This window comes from Drosophila santomea, chromosome X, assembly GCF_016746245.2.
Source record: "Drosophila santomea strain STO CAGO 1482 chromosome X, Prin_Dsan_1.1, whole genome shotgun sequence".
Lineage (NCBI taxonomy): Eukaryota > Metazoa > Arthropoda > Insecta > Diptera > Drosophilidae > Drosophila > Drosophila santomea.
In genome coordinates this window covers 3,302,746-3,316,528 of record NC_053021.2, presented here as the reverse complement: position 1 = coordinate 3,316,528, position 13,783 = coordinate 3,302,746, and the positions used below count along the sequence as shown (strand labels likewise).

At 39.6% G+C, this 13,783-nt stretch overlaps 2 protein-coding genes across 7 annotated transcripts in view; one reads left to right on the top strand and one right to left on the bottom strand.

Annotated features, from left to right (window-relative positions):
- The window catches only part of LOC120455130 (small conductance calcium-activated potassium channel protein), a 57,070-nt gene extending 54,947 nt beyond the window's left edge, over positions 1–2,123 (top strand). For all 6 annotated transcript variants that reach the window (XM_039641022.2, XM_039641026.2, XM_039641023.2 and 3 more), the window contains 4 exons: positions 459–528; positions 806–907; positions 1,008–1,180; positions 1,957–2,123. In XM_039641022.2, coding sequence (XP_039496956.1) covers positions 459–528; positions 806–907; positions 1,008–1,180; positions 1,957–2,122 — 511 coding nt within the window. In that variant the 3' untranslated portion in view covers position 2,123. The remainder of the gene's footprint in view (positions 1–458; positions 529–805; positions 908–1,007; positions 1,181–1,956) is intronic.
- A 5,609-nt stretch (positions 2,124–7,732) lies between these two features.
- LOC120456487 (sodium-dependent nutrient amino acid transporter 1) lies at positions 7,733–13,433 on the bottom strand. Its single transcript, XM_039643351.2, has 8 exons — positions 13,070–13,433; positions 10,321–10,501; positions 9,875–10,253; positions 8,821–9,562; positions 8,646–8,745; positions 8,405–8,581; positions 8,239–8,333; positions 7,733–8,168 (listed from the first exon to the last, which is right to left on the bottom strand). The coding sequence occupies exons 1-8, from the start codon at positions 13,142–13,144 to the stop codon at positions 7,992–7,994; spliced, it is 1,926 nt and encodes a 641-aa protein (XP_039499285.1). The 5' UTR covers positions 13,145–13,433; the 3' UTR covers positions 7,733–7,991.
- Between the last annotated feature and the right edge of the window lie 350 nt (positions 13,434–13,783).

Sequence of the window (13,783 nt, the reverse complement as noted above, 5' to 3'; positions counted from 1 at the left end):
TATGATGATACTTTCACGATACGATTTTCTGCAATTTTAACGCCCGAATATGGACTTTTTTCCTACTCCAAAATAATCCTTCTATAAACTACGGCACAACGAATTCTACACACAAAAAACTAATAATATTCAAATAAATAATATTTTCAGAGAACTCTATCTAATAGTTGTGTGATTCGAAACTGAAAAAAAACTGAAACACAAACATTATGTTCCAATTATAAAGTTTCGAAGCACTCTGTTATCTATTTGTCCGATGTGTATATAAATTTGATAAATGAAAATTGAGTTTTCGTCTGGACGAAACGAAATCTTTCCCACACTAAAAAGAAAATTCGTGTGTGAATGTGATTTTTTTTTGTGAGAAAAGGATAATTAGTGTTATGTGTTGGCGATCTATCATATTGTATTTAAATAATTTTCTCTGTAATATTGATGACTCTTCCAATGCGATTTAGGTTGCGAAAAGTTAAAATGGATCAGCGCAAACTAATGGATAATGCAAACACAATAACTGACATGGCCAAGGTAGCTATAGAGCAGAACAGAAAGCACACAATCGTACTTTGATAATCGCACACGAACCGATAGCTTACTCGTAGCCATCGATGTTTCCGATACACAAATTTCCATATTTGTTAATCGTTAATTTTGTGGAACTTATTTTAATTCCTCTGCAATGTGAATAAAAGAGATTGAATCAATTCAAAGTTCGAATGTGCAGCTTTGTGTACACTAATACACTTCACATGTGAATGAGCCGATGGGCAATGAATGTTTGTGATTGTGTGAATACCATTCGCAGACACAAAACACGGTCTACGAGATAATATCGGACATGTCTAGCCGTCAGGATGCCATCGAAGAGCGTCTAACCAACCTAGAGGACAAAATGCAGAGCATACAAGTATGACAAACAATCGGGAGTGTTGTGTTTGCCCAGTGACTTACTTACCCATACCCCAACCCCAACCCCAACCCCAACCCCTTGTGAATTATTTTTGCAGGAGCACATGGAAAGCCTTCCAGACCTATTGTCTCGATGTCTGACCCAGCACCAGGAGCGGATCGAGCAGCGGCGGAACTTTTTACATCCTGACACAGCTGCAGTTGCACCCATTCAAGCGCCAACGCCCCAATCGATGTTCAATGCAGCGCCCATGCTGTTCCCCCATTCTAGGTGAGTTGCCCCCTCTCTTTCTCTAGCCACTCTCTCTCTCTCTCTCTCTCTCTGTCTCTGTCTCTGTCTGCCTCTTTCTCTGTCTGTATCTATCTCTGTCTATGTCTATGTCTATGAGCCATGTCCATTATCCTCATCCACACGCCCACATATGTATGCCTATGTCATTAAAGCGAGACTTGTGCCTGTCATTTCAATTTGTTTTTGTTCGTTGTCTGCGAGCCAATTTGTCTCCTGGACTGGGAGAATTGGGGTACCCCACACATTCCTGAAAATCCAACCATCCAACCTATCATCTTGCATACCCATTTGTAAATATATATTCCGTAGTTGTCCATTGCACACACTTGACTCCTCCAAATTACATCCCAAGTCACGGTGGCTACCCAATAGCGAATTAAGAAACGTCTTCTATGCAAGATTCAAGTGATTAAAGACTGTGATTGAGGAAATTATAGCTTTTTTTTTTGTATTGAAATCAATCATCAAGAGGAACGGTCAGGCAAAAGCAATTACTTGACCGTTTCTTGTTTTCTTTCAATTATGATTTGTTTTGAAAGTTGAGATCTTTTGGACGAACACTAACGGCAGGGTTTTCAATTTACAAATTTTTCTTTATTAACTCTTCATGGCTTTCCAACGCTCTGACATTTCACGATTTGCATCGAATCAAACCATCGCCATTAAATCAAAACAAAGAAATAAAAACCAAAACATTTGATTTATTTTGAAAAGTGTACTTGATAACGACAATTAACATACTGCTTTTTGCATAGAAGTGTTCCCTCATCCAATAACGCCGCTGCTACTTACCATTGGCCAACAAGCCCTATTTTGCCACCTATATCTAGTAGAACACCACATTTAGTGCCTGATACTCACATGCCATCAAATGGATCTGCAGTTAATAGCTACGCATCTTCCAACAAATACGGCAGCTGAATATCAGAAAGAGAGCGCTCCAACTCCGTGATTAACATCGAGATGCTAACAATAAGGCCGGATCGATCCTGGCTAACCTCATCCGCACCCCAGAAATTCACATCCACATCCACATCAACATCAATGTCTACGTCAAAGTCTAAACCCGAATTCGAAGTGGCCGAGACAGCGCTGAGGCAACGCGTGCTATCGCCGATATCGTCGTTATCGGAGTTTCAATCGCAATCGCTATCGAGGCCATCGTCACAAACGCAAGAGCACATGTTGCAGCAGCTCATTGGGCGGGAAATGGAGCTGATACCGATGATACCGATTATACCGATCATACCGATACCAGTGATACCCGAAGACGTCGAATCGTTGGCAAACACCAATACGAACAGCAATAGTTCGCCCGATCAGCAGAATGTGCCCATGACCATAAGTACAGTACCGCCATCGAGTTCAGCGCCCGCATTCACAGTGACCGGAACCGGAAGCGGTATTGAATATGAAAGTTCGGTGGCCGGAACTAGTGGTGGCATTGTCAAATCGATAACGATGGACGAACCGATTACGACGGGGAGCGTCAAGCCGATTGCCTCGAATAAGTTTACTAGGAAAAGAGAACGTGTATGCAATAATAGTAGTTAATAGTGGTAGTCATAGTAATAGTAATACTAGAGGTAAAAGTAATATTAGTAATTCTACAAGTCGAATTTCGAACTCGGCCTTTTGTAAATAAGCCTCTTCGAGATGAGAAAAAAGTCAAATGTTAGCATATACATATTAATATACAGAATACACACACTATGTATCTATATCTGTATATGGATATATAGGCCTACCCACAAAAAACATCTAAAAGAAAGAAAAAAACAATAAGAGAAAACCAAACAGAATATATGTATGTATACATATATATACATATGTATGTATGTAATTGTGTAACTTTTTTTTCTAAGTTTTAGGCTAAACGTATTTGTAATATTTCACCTTGGGCCAAGGCAGCCTGTACATGCATACTAAAATACTTAACATAATATAGCATGTAGGAAGTGTATGTGTGTGTATGTGTATGTGCATATGAGTGTGCGTGTGCGAGTGTACAGGACCAGATTGGTTAGGAAGTTAGGTCATAGGACATAGATCGTAGGGCACCAGTATGTAGAATCCACGTATGTAAACGCTCAGAAACAGAAACAGAAATAGCAATAGCAAACCTAAACAGATCTGGCACCAAAAGTCCATACCAGTAATTCCGTATAACCCTTAAAGAACTGCAACCCCCTGAATGACGCCCCCAACCCCCCAGCACTTCCGCTTCCGGTGCAGCGAACCAACTGCAAAACATCCACGAACATGGCAAATTCTAGAGTCCGTCTGTATGAAATTTGTGTGCGAATACATACATACATTTACATTGTATCCGAAGGATGTGTGTCTGTCTGGCCTGGCTGTGTGTGCGAGACAAGTGAAAGCATAAGCATACGAGGAACCCATTAAAGACCCAACAATTATACACAAGACGAGCAGAACAAGAAAAAAGGAAAACCAACAAAAAAAATCAAACAACAACAAAATTCAAAACCAAGAACAATGAAAAACTATCTAACTGTAAAGTGCATGTTGCGATATTTAGAAAACAGCGAAACCAGAAAACCAAAAACTAAGAGATAGCAAAAAAAATTGAGAACCCCAATAACCGAGGATAAACGAAAAATAAACACACAAGATGGGAGTTCTTACTTAACATCTACGTACTATGTAGATCTGGCTTTAACTAAACTAACGAAACAAGTTTAAAGGAAACAAGTTTGTTGTTGTCTTCTTTTTGTACACATATATTAAAAATATATATAGTATATATACATACATATATATTTTCGTTGTTGCTGTTTTTCGCCCATTCTTTTCTACCAAGAATTATGAACTCAATTAAGAACCTGAATAGCTTTTGAACGCAAGTTTCAGACGATGAGATGATATACTAGTAGCGTAGACTAAACTGAGTTACAAATGAGAAGAAGTCGAAAAACGAACTACTATTTAGTATAGTCTACATACTAAAGTGAACAATTTTAATTGGAATTTTTGTAACATATTGAAGTAAATCTCATTAATAACATATACAAGGTAGCTGGCAAATGTGTAACAACGGAACAAACTACAAGCTCCAGATAGAAAATAATAGTACCGAACCGAAGCGAACGAAAGCGAGTTGATAGAGCAGAGTAGTGTAGACATAATAGCAGAAGTGGCCGAGCTACGTAAAGATTTTCTAAAGATTCTAAAAGGAACATTATATATACTATATATATATATATATATACTTACTATAAAGTATTAACTGAGAGCATCGAAGTTATTTAAAGTGAAAAATCAAAGCAAGAAACTAAAACAAATTAGGTAATGTGCAACCTTCTAACGCTTTGTTAGGTTACCAAGTTCCCAAGTTCCCAAGTTCCCAAATTGAAGACAAATGCGATATACAGACAACTGAATTGCCCGAATAGTGCCCCCACCTTCCAGATCCCATTCTCGCACCAACTCCCCAATTCCCCGGTCAGTGAGGCAGACTCTGCATAATATACAGAACCAGGGCCAGAAAGGATCAAAATATCTGTAAACTGTAGTTTATATAGCCATAGGATGCAGTCCACTTAAAGCCAACTAAGAGTATCGAAGTTTTACCACATTACCAAGCCCCTCGCCTAAGTTTTGATTTATGAAAACGAAACTCTCCCCTCAATCAAAAAGTTTCCCAATTGTCTGATAGGTCTAAACTTATATGTATATGTACAACTAAAGGCCCAGACCAGCAAAAAGAAAATTCAAAGGAGAACAAGAAACAAACCAACTAAATGAACCCTTAAGCAAATGTGTGTATACCTATTTATAATATTGAATATTTAAATTGAAATGAACGTTCAAGACTGCTGTCAAAATAGCTTTATCACAATAAATAACAAAGATCTACACAAGACGATAACAGCACACCAAACACAACAGAACAGATCAGAACAGAACAAAACAGATCAGAGCAATACTAAGGATATCAATAAACATCGATTATCGAACCGGAAACACACAGCAACACACAGATTCAGATACGCGATATGGAAAGCGGCCAGCTTTAACGTTATAAATTCATGCATATTTGGGTTTCAACTCTACAACAACTTAAAACGAATTCGCATGATAACACTGAAATTGATCGATATACAACTAACGATATACGCAGTCGAATCAAATCAAATCGAATCGAATCGAATCGAATCGAATCGAATTGAATCGAATTGAGTAATTGGTGGAAGATCAAATTCCCGTTTGAACTGGTTTCCTAAGCCCCACAAAATACCTTTAAACACAAGATAAAAACCAAAAATAAAAAAAACTTTGATATGAGGGACCGAATTTCCAAAGACAGGTCTTTATTATACAAAATACCAAAGCAGAAGCAAACCAACTGACAACAAATTCCTAAGTAACAACATTTAACAGTAACAATTTATAATACGCAAGATTTTGAGCCGCCTTAGAGCTGGGTTCCCCAATAAAAAACTATGGTACACATTGAAGGATCGTATTGCACCATATCCTTGGTTGACTTTCGTTGCATTGCAAGTCCGAGTCCCGCGTCCAGCTTTGTGTTACATTGTCCATTTGTGTTTTACCTTTACGTAAACCATAATCACATCGAATCGAATCGAATCGATAAATGTATACTTTATTTTTCTCAGCGATTCGTAGAGCTCAAGGGGTACTTCGAGAATCATGCTTCAACCGTAACTCTTCTAGCCAAACCAGGTCCAATAGAACATACATATACATATATGTATGTATAGCCCAGTCAATGCCAATGCAAGTGAAGAACTGGATTCGTGTTTTCGAAAACGTTTCGAGCCCGATTATGACGAAGCAGCCATTTTGGTGTATTTACACGATAGAATCTAGAAAGGGTCCTTCCCCCAAAAATATCCCCCACATCCCCAATCCCTCCTCTCGCGCGCCCAACTAGAGCGGGGTATGCAAAATATATATGGTTACATATACAATATCTAGATATACAACACACATATACTCGTATATACATGTACAGACGGTCTATGTGGTGTATACCCAAAAACCCAAAAGCCAGAAACCAAACAAAAAACCAAGAACCCAAATACCAAAAAACAAAAACCAAAAAACCCCACACTAATAAGATCATATTTGACTTTATATGTATTATAGTAATGTATTCAGTAGCTAAATCGAAAGCCGAAGCAAAGACCAATTTATTAACAACAAACTAATAAGGAAAACCCAACTGGAAAACAATTATTATGTTAAACTAAAGAATAAAAACATAAGAGGAAGCCGAAACAATTTTTTATGGAGAAAAAAAAGAAAAGAAAACAAAACAAAAGAAAAGAAAGTAAACTAGAATGCATTGCATGAATTAAACGAAGTGGAGAAAAACTAATAGAAAGCAAAACTTGAATAAAGCTAAACAAATGTTCAACTAAAACCAAACTTTAACTAAACCTACACTAATGCTAAATCTAAAACAAAAGTAACATTAAATTAAAACAACTAAAAGAAAGAAGATTTAATTTCTAAAAGAAATAATGTAAGAAACTAAAACAAAAAAAAAACAGCAAAAAATTCAGTGACTAATGAAATAGTTTATTTTGAATTTACTGTATTGTATATTTAAATTTAAAACGGGAAACAAGCCCAAACAAAGTATATTGTTATATCTTATCGAGGAACCGTGTTTTGCAAAAGCTTTAATATAATATTTAGGGTGCCTACATTTGCTAAATTAGTATTTTACGATTCAAAAACCAAGAAACAAACCAAATGAGAAATTAAATACAAATACTAAAACTAAAACCAACACCTACACACACGAAATAGTAAAAAGCTTGATTAAAACGAACCCAAAAAGTTAGGAGCCTCGATTTCCAAAAACGAATACACTGAAAATATAGAAGATATGAAAAATACCGAAAACGATACCAAAACAAATTAAGAACAGCTAAAGCAAATATTGTATTTGTATTTGAGATATGAATTTTAAGAATGTTTATTAGACTTACGATTTGTTATTTTGTATACATATATATATTATATGTATTATGTATGTAGTATAAACTGATCTGATCTGAAGACGATTGTAATTGTTTTTTTTTTTTTGCTCATTAAGCATTTACCTCATAAGAATTCCCACTATTTATAGCAAATTTACCATATTACATAAATCAATTGCTGTACTGTTATAATGTACAATCCCCAAGAAAGCGAAAAGTAACAAGAAGAACCACTTAAAGTTATAGGTCAATGGAAGTCGAGGGGAAATAGGAAAGAAAACTCATAAAACTGTAAATTATTAATTAATAAAGAAACCAAAGAGAATAATTGAAATTTTAACAATAATAAAGGGCTTTGTATGAAAGAAAAACAAACAAAAACTGAATAAAAATGAAATAAAAATAAAATGTAATTACCATGTGCCTACATTTAATTGGCGAATGGGGCGGCTACGTAATCATCGCATAAACATCATCGAATTACACTAAGAACAAGGCAAGTCAAAAGTAAAATAAACACATTAGCGACATGGAATGAAAACACGAGTGCACATTCTTTGATAACAATAATTTATTTTTCTTTTTCTGCTCAATATTATCACATTTATAAATGAAGTTTGTACGTGGAATAACAAAAATAAAAAAAAAGTGTATTTATTTACTGATAGATGCGATATATTCGGTCGAAGGATTGCTTCGCATTTGTGATGGCTTCATAGAGGCTGACAATGGCGTATATAAATAACAAGTGGTTATGGTTAATCGTAATCTCTGATATCCCCGCGATATCCCCACCTCTGCTACCCGCTCGTTTACTTGTTGCTGCCGCAGAAATTGGTCAATTTCCGCCAGAAGAAACCCAGTTTGGACGTACTCTTCTGCGTGGCTCTTTGGGCGGCCTTCTGATTCTTGAAGATCACCCATTCGCGCCTGGTTTCCGGATTGGCAGGACCCCATCGATCGCTGGGCTTCAACGAGGCCTTCAGCGACTGTTGGTAGAGAGTGTAGAGTATAGTTTATAGATCAATGAAACAGATTAAAGGGGATGCAAGTCATTACCTTCCAGTAAGTGCCTTGTGGATGGGCAGAGGCATACCAAAGACCCCACAGTGGAAACTGGGAAGCTCCGATGGCGAACAGCAGCCAGCCAGCAACTGAAGTGTGCACAAAAACATTGGTAATTAGGCCAAAATCAAGTATACGAGTATTTGGGAGTGCTACTCACTGTTGGCGGCTTCGGGGAAGTAGAGTTCGCTATATTTGATCGGTTCGATGGTGGCCATCGAGTAGATGAATATAATGATCATCATGACGGGCGTAAAGAAGGACCAGCACATACGCCAGTACAGTGAAACACGGCGATTGCACATGAACTCGATGTCATCGCAGAAGTTTTGCAGACCTGCAGGTATTGTCATATGTCAGCTGCACTGGGTTTAGTTATATAATATAATATTAACACTCACCATAAACCCACACGATGCCAGCCAGTTCGAAAATAGCCAGGATGAAGACCACATAGGTACCGCCATAAAAGTCCACCAAAGTGAGGATCCACTGACCGCCCTGCAAAATGGCAAAAAAGTTGTGATAGTTAAAAATAAAAAAAATGCACTTCTGGGACTTCAGAACCCAACGCACCGGCGTTACGTAGACCAATCCCATGAGGAATCCACATGCCGAGGTGCTCAGCGCCACCTTCCAGTACTTCAAGCCCTTGAACTGATCGCAAATGATGGTGACAATGGTGCTCTGCAGCGCCACAATGGATCCAATGCCCAGGACGAACAGCATGAAGAAGAACAGAACGGAGAACAGCTGCGGCACCGCCTGGAACTTTGATATGGCATCCGGATACGAGATGAACGCCAATCCCGTGCCACTGCGCACCACATCGCGGATGTTCTCGATCTGCAGATTGTGCGCCAGATTGCCCAATATCGCAAATATCGTAATGCCACCCAGGAGGCTAGTCAACGTATCCAGCGTGGTCACGATCATGGCATCCCTGTAGATTCCATGATCGAATCGATTGTAGGAGGCGAACATGATGATCGGTCCGGAACCCACGGCCAGCGAGAAGAAGCACTGCACCACGGCCTCCTTCCAAACGGTGGGATTCAAGAGTTCACCCCACTGTGGCTCCAGGAAGAAGAGGATGCCATCGCGTGCTCCCTCCAAGGTAACGGCCCGAATCAGCAGAACGAAGAGCACCACGTAGGGGAACAGGGCCAGGAAGTAGGCCGCCTTGCCGGAACTCTTCACACCACGCATGATCACCAGGAAGATGACCACCCAGGCGACAAATAGGGCCAGTGTCAGCTTCCAATCGGGATCACCCACGCCGTCCGAGATGTCCAGCTTCTCCTTGATCACAACATTACTGCAAGTGGTTTTGTAAGTTGAAGACAGTGTTGATATTTTTCAGAGATTGACAAATTTATTGGCTAAATTCTAGTTAATTTGCTTTTGGCACATAAGCGGCAAAACAAAACCAAATAAATAATGAAAACGCATCGTTAGAATTTTTTACTGCTTTGACTCGAAAAAGGTGTTAATGAAAACAACTAGCTTAGCTAGCTTAGTGAACACAAATCAATCAGAGAGGGCAAATAATTCAATTTGTTGTCAATTCCGTGTCATACAATAATAAGTTCTAGTGTGTGCTAAATGCTATGATAATTGCTGTACTTACAGGAAATAGAGTTCGGAGCTGCTTTGCAGTTTCTCTGTCTCATCGTTGGCCACAAAGCCAATGCCGCTCAGATTCCTGGCCGATTCGTTGGCCAAGGAGACGCCGGTTAGCAGATTGTCCACATACTCCTGCGGCCTAGAGTTCACGCAGTTGGTCCACTCATCGCGGCAATAGGACCAGGGCAACTCCGATTGGAAGGACACAAAGAGGTAGTAGAGGGTCAGGGCCAGCAGCGAGGAGTAGTACGAGATGATGCAGATGGTGCCGAAGGCCTGGCCATAGCCCACGCCCACGAATCCCGGCACCACCGACCAGATCTTCACCGTTCCCTGGCTCGTGAACTGGCCCATGATCATCTCCAAATAGTACATGGGTTTGCCTAGAATAATGCCGCAATCAAATCGATTTTAAAATCAAATGATATGAGATCACCATCCGATGCCTACCGATCAAGAAGAGCACTATGATGTAGGGTATGAGGAAGGCGCCACCACCATTCTCAAAGGCGGTGAATGGGAACCTCCAGACGTTGCCCAATCCCACGGACACCGATATGCAGGACATGAGGAACTCCAATCCATTGCCCCAATTGGTGCGCTCCGCCGTCTGCTTCTCGGTATCTGTTTTCTGCAAAGTAGCAAGATTTCCAAATGTTGATGAGCAAATACACATGTGCCGCGCGACAAGAGTGGTATCTCAAATTCGGGGAATACAAGATTTAAAAGCAGACACATGACCAAATATTTGTGCATCCATCAAGTGCACGAGTCTGCGACTTTGTCTTTGTCTTGGGCAAACACGATCCGGTCATGCGTGCGGCATTTCCAGATCCAATTGCAGATAACCCATGTGAAGGCAGACATGTGAAACTAATGCGCCACCAGACTTCGCCTGATATATGCATATATGGTATGTATGTGACCAATTTGGAATATTTATCTTAGTGCGCCCAATTATGATTATGATTAGATTAGAATCACATTTGAAGTACGCACTCAAGAAAGGCGCCCGGCTTATCGATTCGCTGATTCGCTATTATGAGCAGAGCAGCTAAGTACTATTTTATGTATTCATTTCATGATGCCAAACCAAACCATTCAGCGATCGAGGATTCATTCCCTAAGCGATTTAGCTAAATCATTTGCTTAGCAAATTGAATGCATTTTAAAATGGATTTAAAATAGTCATAGGGGTTTTTTTCCGGCAATTACCTCAGCTAAATTCTATTAATACAACGCCCACTCGATTGTGATAAAAGCTAAACTCGTCTAGTGCATCCATCACTTTGAAAAGTTCCCCGGCAAAATTCATTCACATTCAGCGAATGCATGTCTTATCTTAAAATCAAACTACAAAATTATTAAAATGAATTAGCGTGTCAATTATATAATTAATTCTAGTCAATGACTGAGTCACAATTCCAATATCTAAATTGGAAAATTTTTGCACAAATTACTTGTGTTCGTGAAAACATCTGTCGTTGGTAATTGTAACGTGGGGATATAAAACAAAATCACTTATTTTCAAGGTTAAGAACATCCATAACATGTTAGAAAGTTTTTTTTTTGTTTTGCTTTTCATTTCAATTTAAAAGTTGCAGAACAGTTGGTGTATACAAATTATTTCGTGGCCTACACCACGACATTATTGAGTTTGAACATTACTATTATTACTTGTAATAATATGATTGCCATTTGGCGAAATCTATTTCCATCTATTTGCACGGCAGCCACAGTTGAGTAGCTGGGCCATTGTATTTTTTTTTTGGTTTTTATCAGAGAGCTGGAAACGCGGGAACTGTTTTGCCGCTTACATATTTGTTTATTCGGGAAAAAAGCTGTTTAAATAAAACAATAACTGAGCTGGCAGACTGGGCGAGTGGGCGGGGCAGGGCGGCACAGGGTGGTAAGCCAGGGCAATTACGTTGGTAAATGGCAAAGAAACTGCATCATCATAGATATGTCTCCGCCACAGCGGTACGAGTATCTATGAAATAGCCGAAACCCAACTGTTTGCTTATCCAATTTTATCTGCAAAGGCAAGGCCCAAGCCGTTACAATTCTCCATCTACCTTTCCATTTGAAAATATACAATGGTTCACCAGATATTCACCAGCAGGCTGTTGAACCAAAGTGAAGTGTAATTTTCTGTTGTATAGTGCATAATTGTGGGGTTTTTTCTGTCTGCACGCTGGGAAAAATTCTAACTTGGGAATCGCCATAATTGCATTAGCCATCAATAAAACCAATGCTGACCGCACTTTAATGAGGCTTTGTATTGGATTGTCTGGATTATCAATGTCACTTTGTGGGGGCTTCCCGCCGGGGAAAACCCTGCCATTTAAATCCACCATTAGTATAAACTTACCTGTACCCATTATGGATATATAGTTAAGATATATTTATAGAAACACTCGAAATAACCAATTTTATATGGCTGTAACTTCGTATCTTTTTACAATGCACTTTCTGGGAAATGCTGTAATATATAATAGCTGGCGGCGAAGTGAACTTGTCACTCCACAGAGCACTCGTCTATATAATATAGGTTCGTCATATGTTTATGGCTGCTGCAGTGAAAACTAGTTTCCAGCTCTTCGGCCATATAGCGAATATATAGTATAGCTTTCGCTGATCGCAAACAGATAAACTAACGGTTTTGGTTCACCCCTAAAGCTCAAAATAGCTCTACAGCTCGACATTTATGATACATATAAGATATGCATGGAGTAACCGGCTGACAAAGTCTTTCACCCCACATTGGGGTGGACCGTAGACCGTAGAGCGTGGACCGTAAATCGCATATTCGTTTGTCGGTCGATTAGGCTGCAATTAAAGTCTAACAGCCTTAATGATCACAATGATCATAAAGTCATTTGGCGATCGTAAAGCCCACACTGAGCGAATTGCAAGGACGGCTGGGAAGAAGGGCAAATCAAAGCATAATTGCGGTTGAAAGTCCATTGAAGTTTTATAAACTTTTATAAACTGGTTCGCTAATACGAGTATTTCGTACAACTTTCTTGTACCAAGCGGCGTATACTTAATGCACTAAACTTACTTAGCTGATGAACGCTGTTTCTAATCTGAATCACCACTGGCCACTTGAGTGTTTCAAGTGCCACTCGAAAGCAATTCCATTAGGAATATTATTAGTTTCCTGATTTTTTGGATTCTTTTTGGGTTCGACACTTACTTCCGTTGATGCAGCATTGGTGGTTCCATTTCCATTGGCGCTGCCATTCGATGGCTGAACTCCTTTCAATTCCATTTTTGTATCCACTTGTTTATTCCCCCGGTTAATGGCAACAGTTACTCGCGTTTTGCTTGTTTAATTGCAGTTATTTTTTGTTAAATAGTAATTAGCACATTGCATTGGCCAGCCCTTGGTTACGGTTACGCTTGGTAGCCTCAACTGCAGTTTCAGGGTTTTAGTTTTCAGTAATAGTTTCGGTTTTGGGCTTTTGGACTTCGACTTCGACTTCGGCTTCTGGCGGTGCTGGAGGCGCGCTTGTGGTGCCGTGAATGCCGCGGCTGGAACTGAGAATATTGCGAGTGCCGGCCGCTTTAAGAACCGGCAAAGTCAAGCAGCGTTTTGCCAGCGCTCAGGTAAGCAAGTAATAAGCGTGAAATTATTCACACACATATATAGCTCCGTGCTTTATAGAGAAAATCTGCGCCAGTACCTGTACCTGACTCGATTAGCTGGAAAACTTCGGCCGCACTTCGTTGGGCGATCGTGGTTCTTGGCGGTTCTTGGCGTTTCGGGTAAGGAAGTATCCACCGAACAGCTGAAGACATCCCATTCGCACGGTGTGTACCCAAAAATCTAGTCCACACTCGAAAAAAATTAACTTCAAGATGGTAACGAACATCCATTGAGCCAAAGGCGTCCATGTTTGTTTCTCAA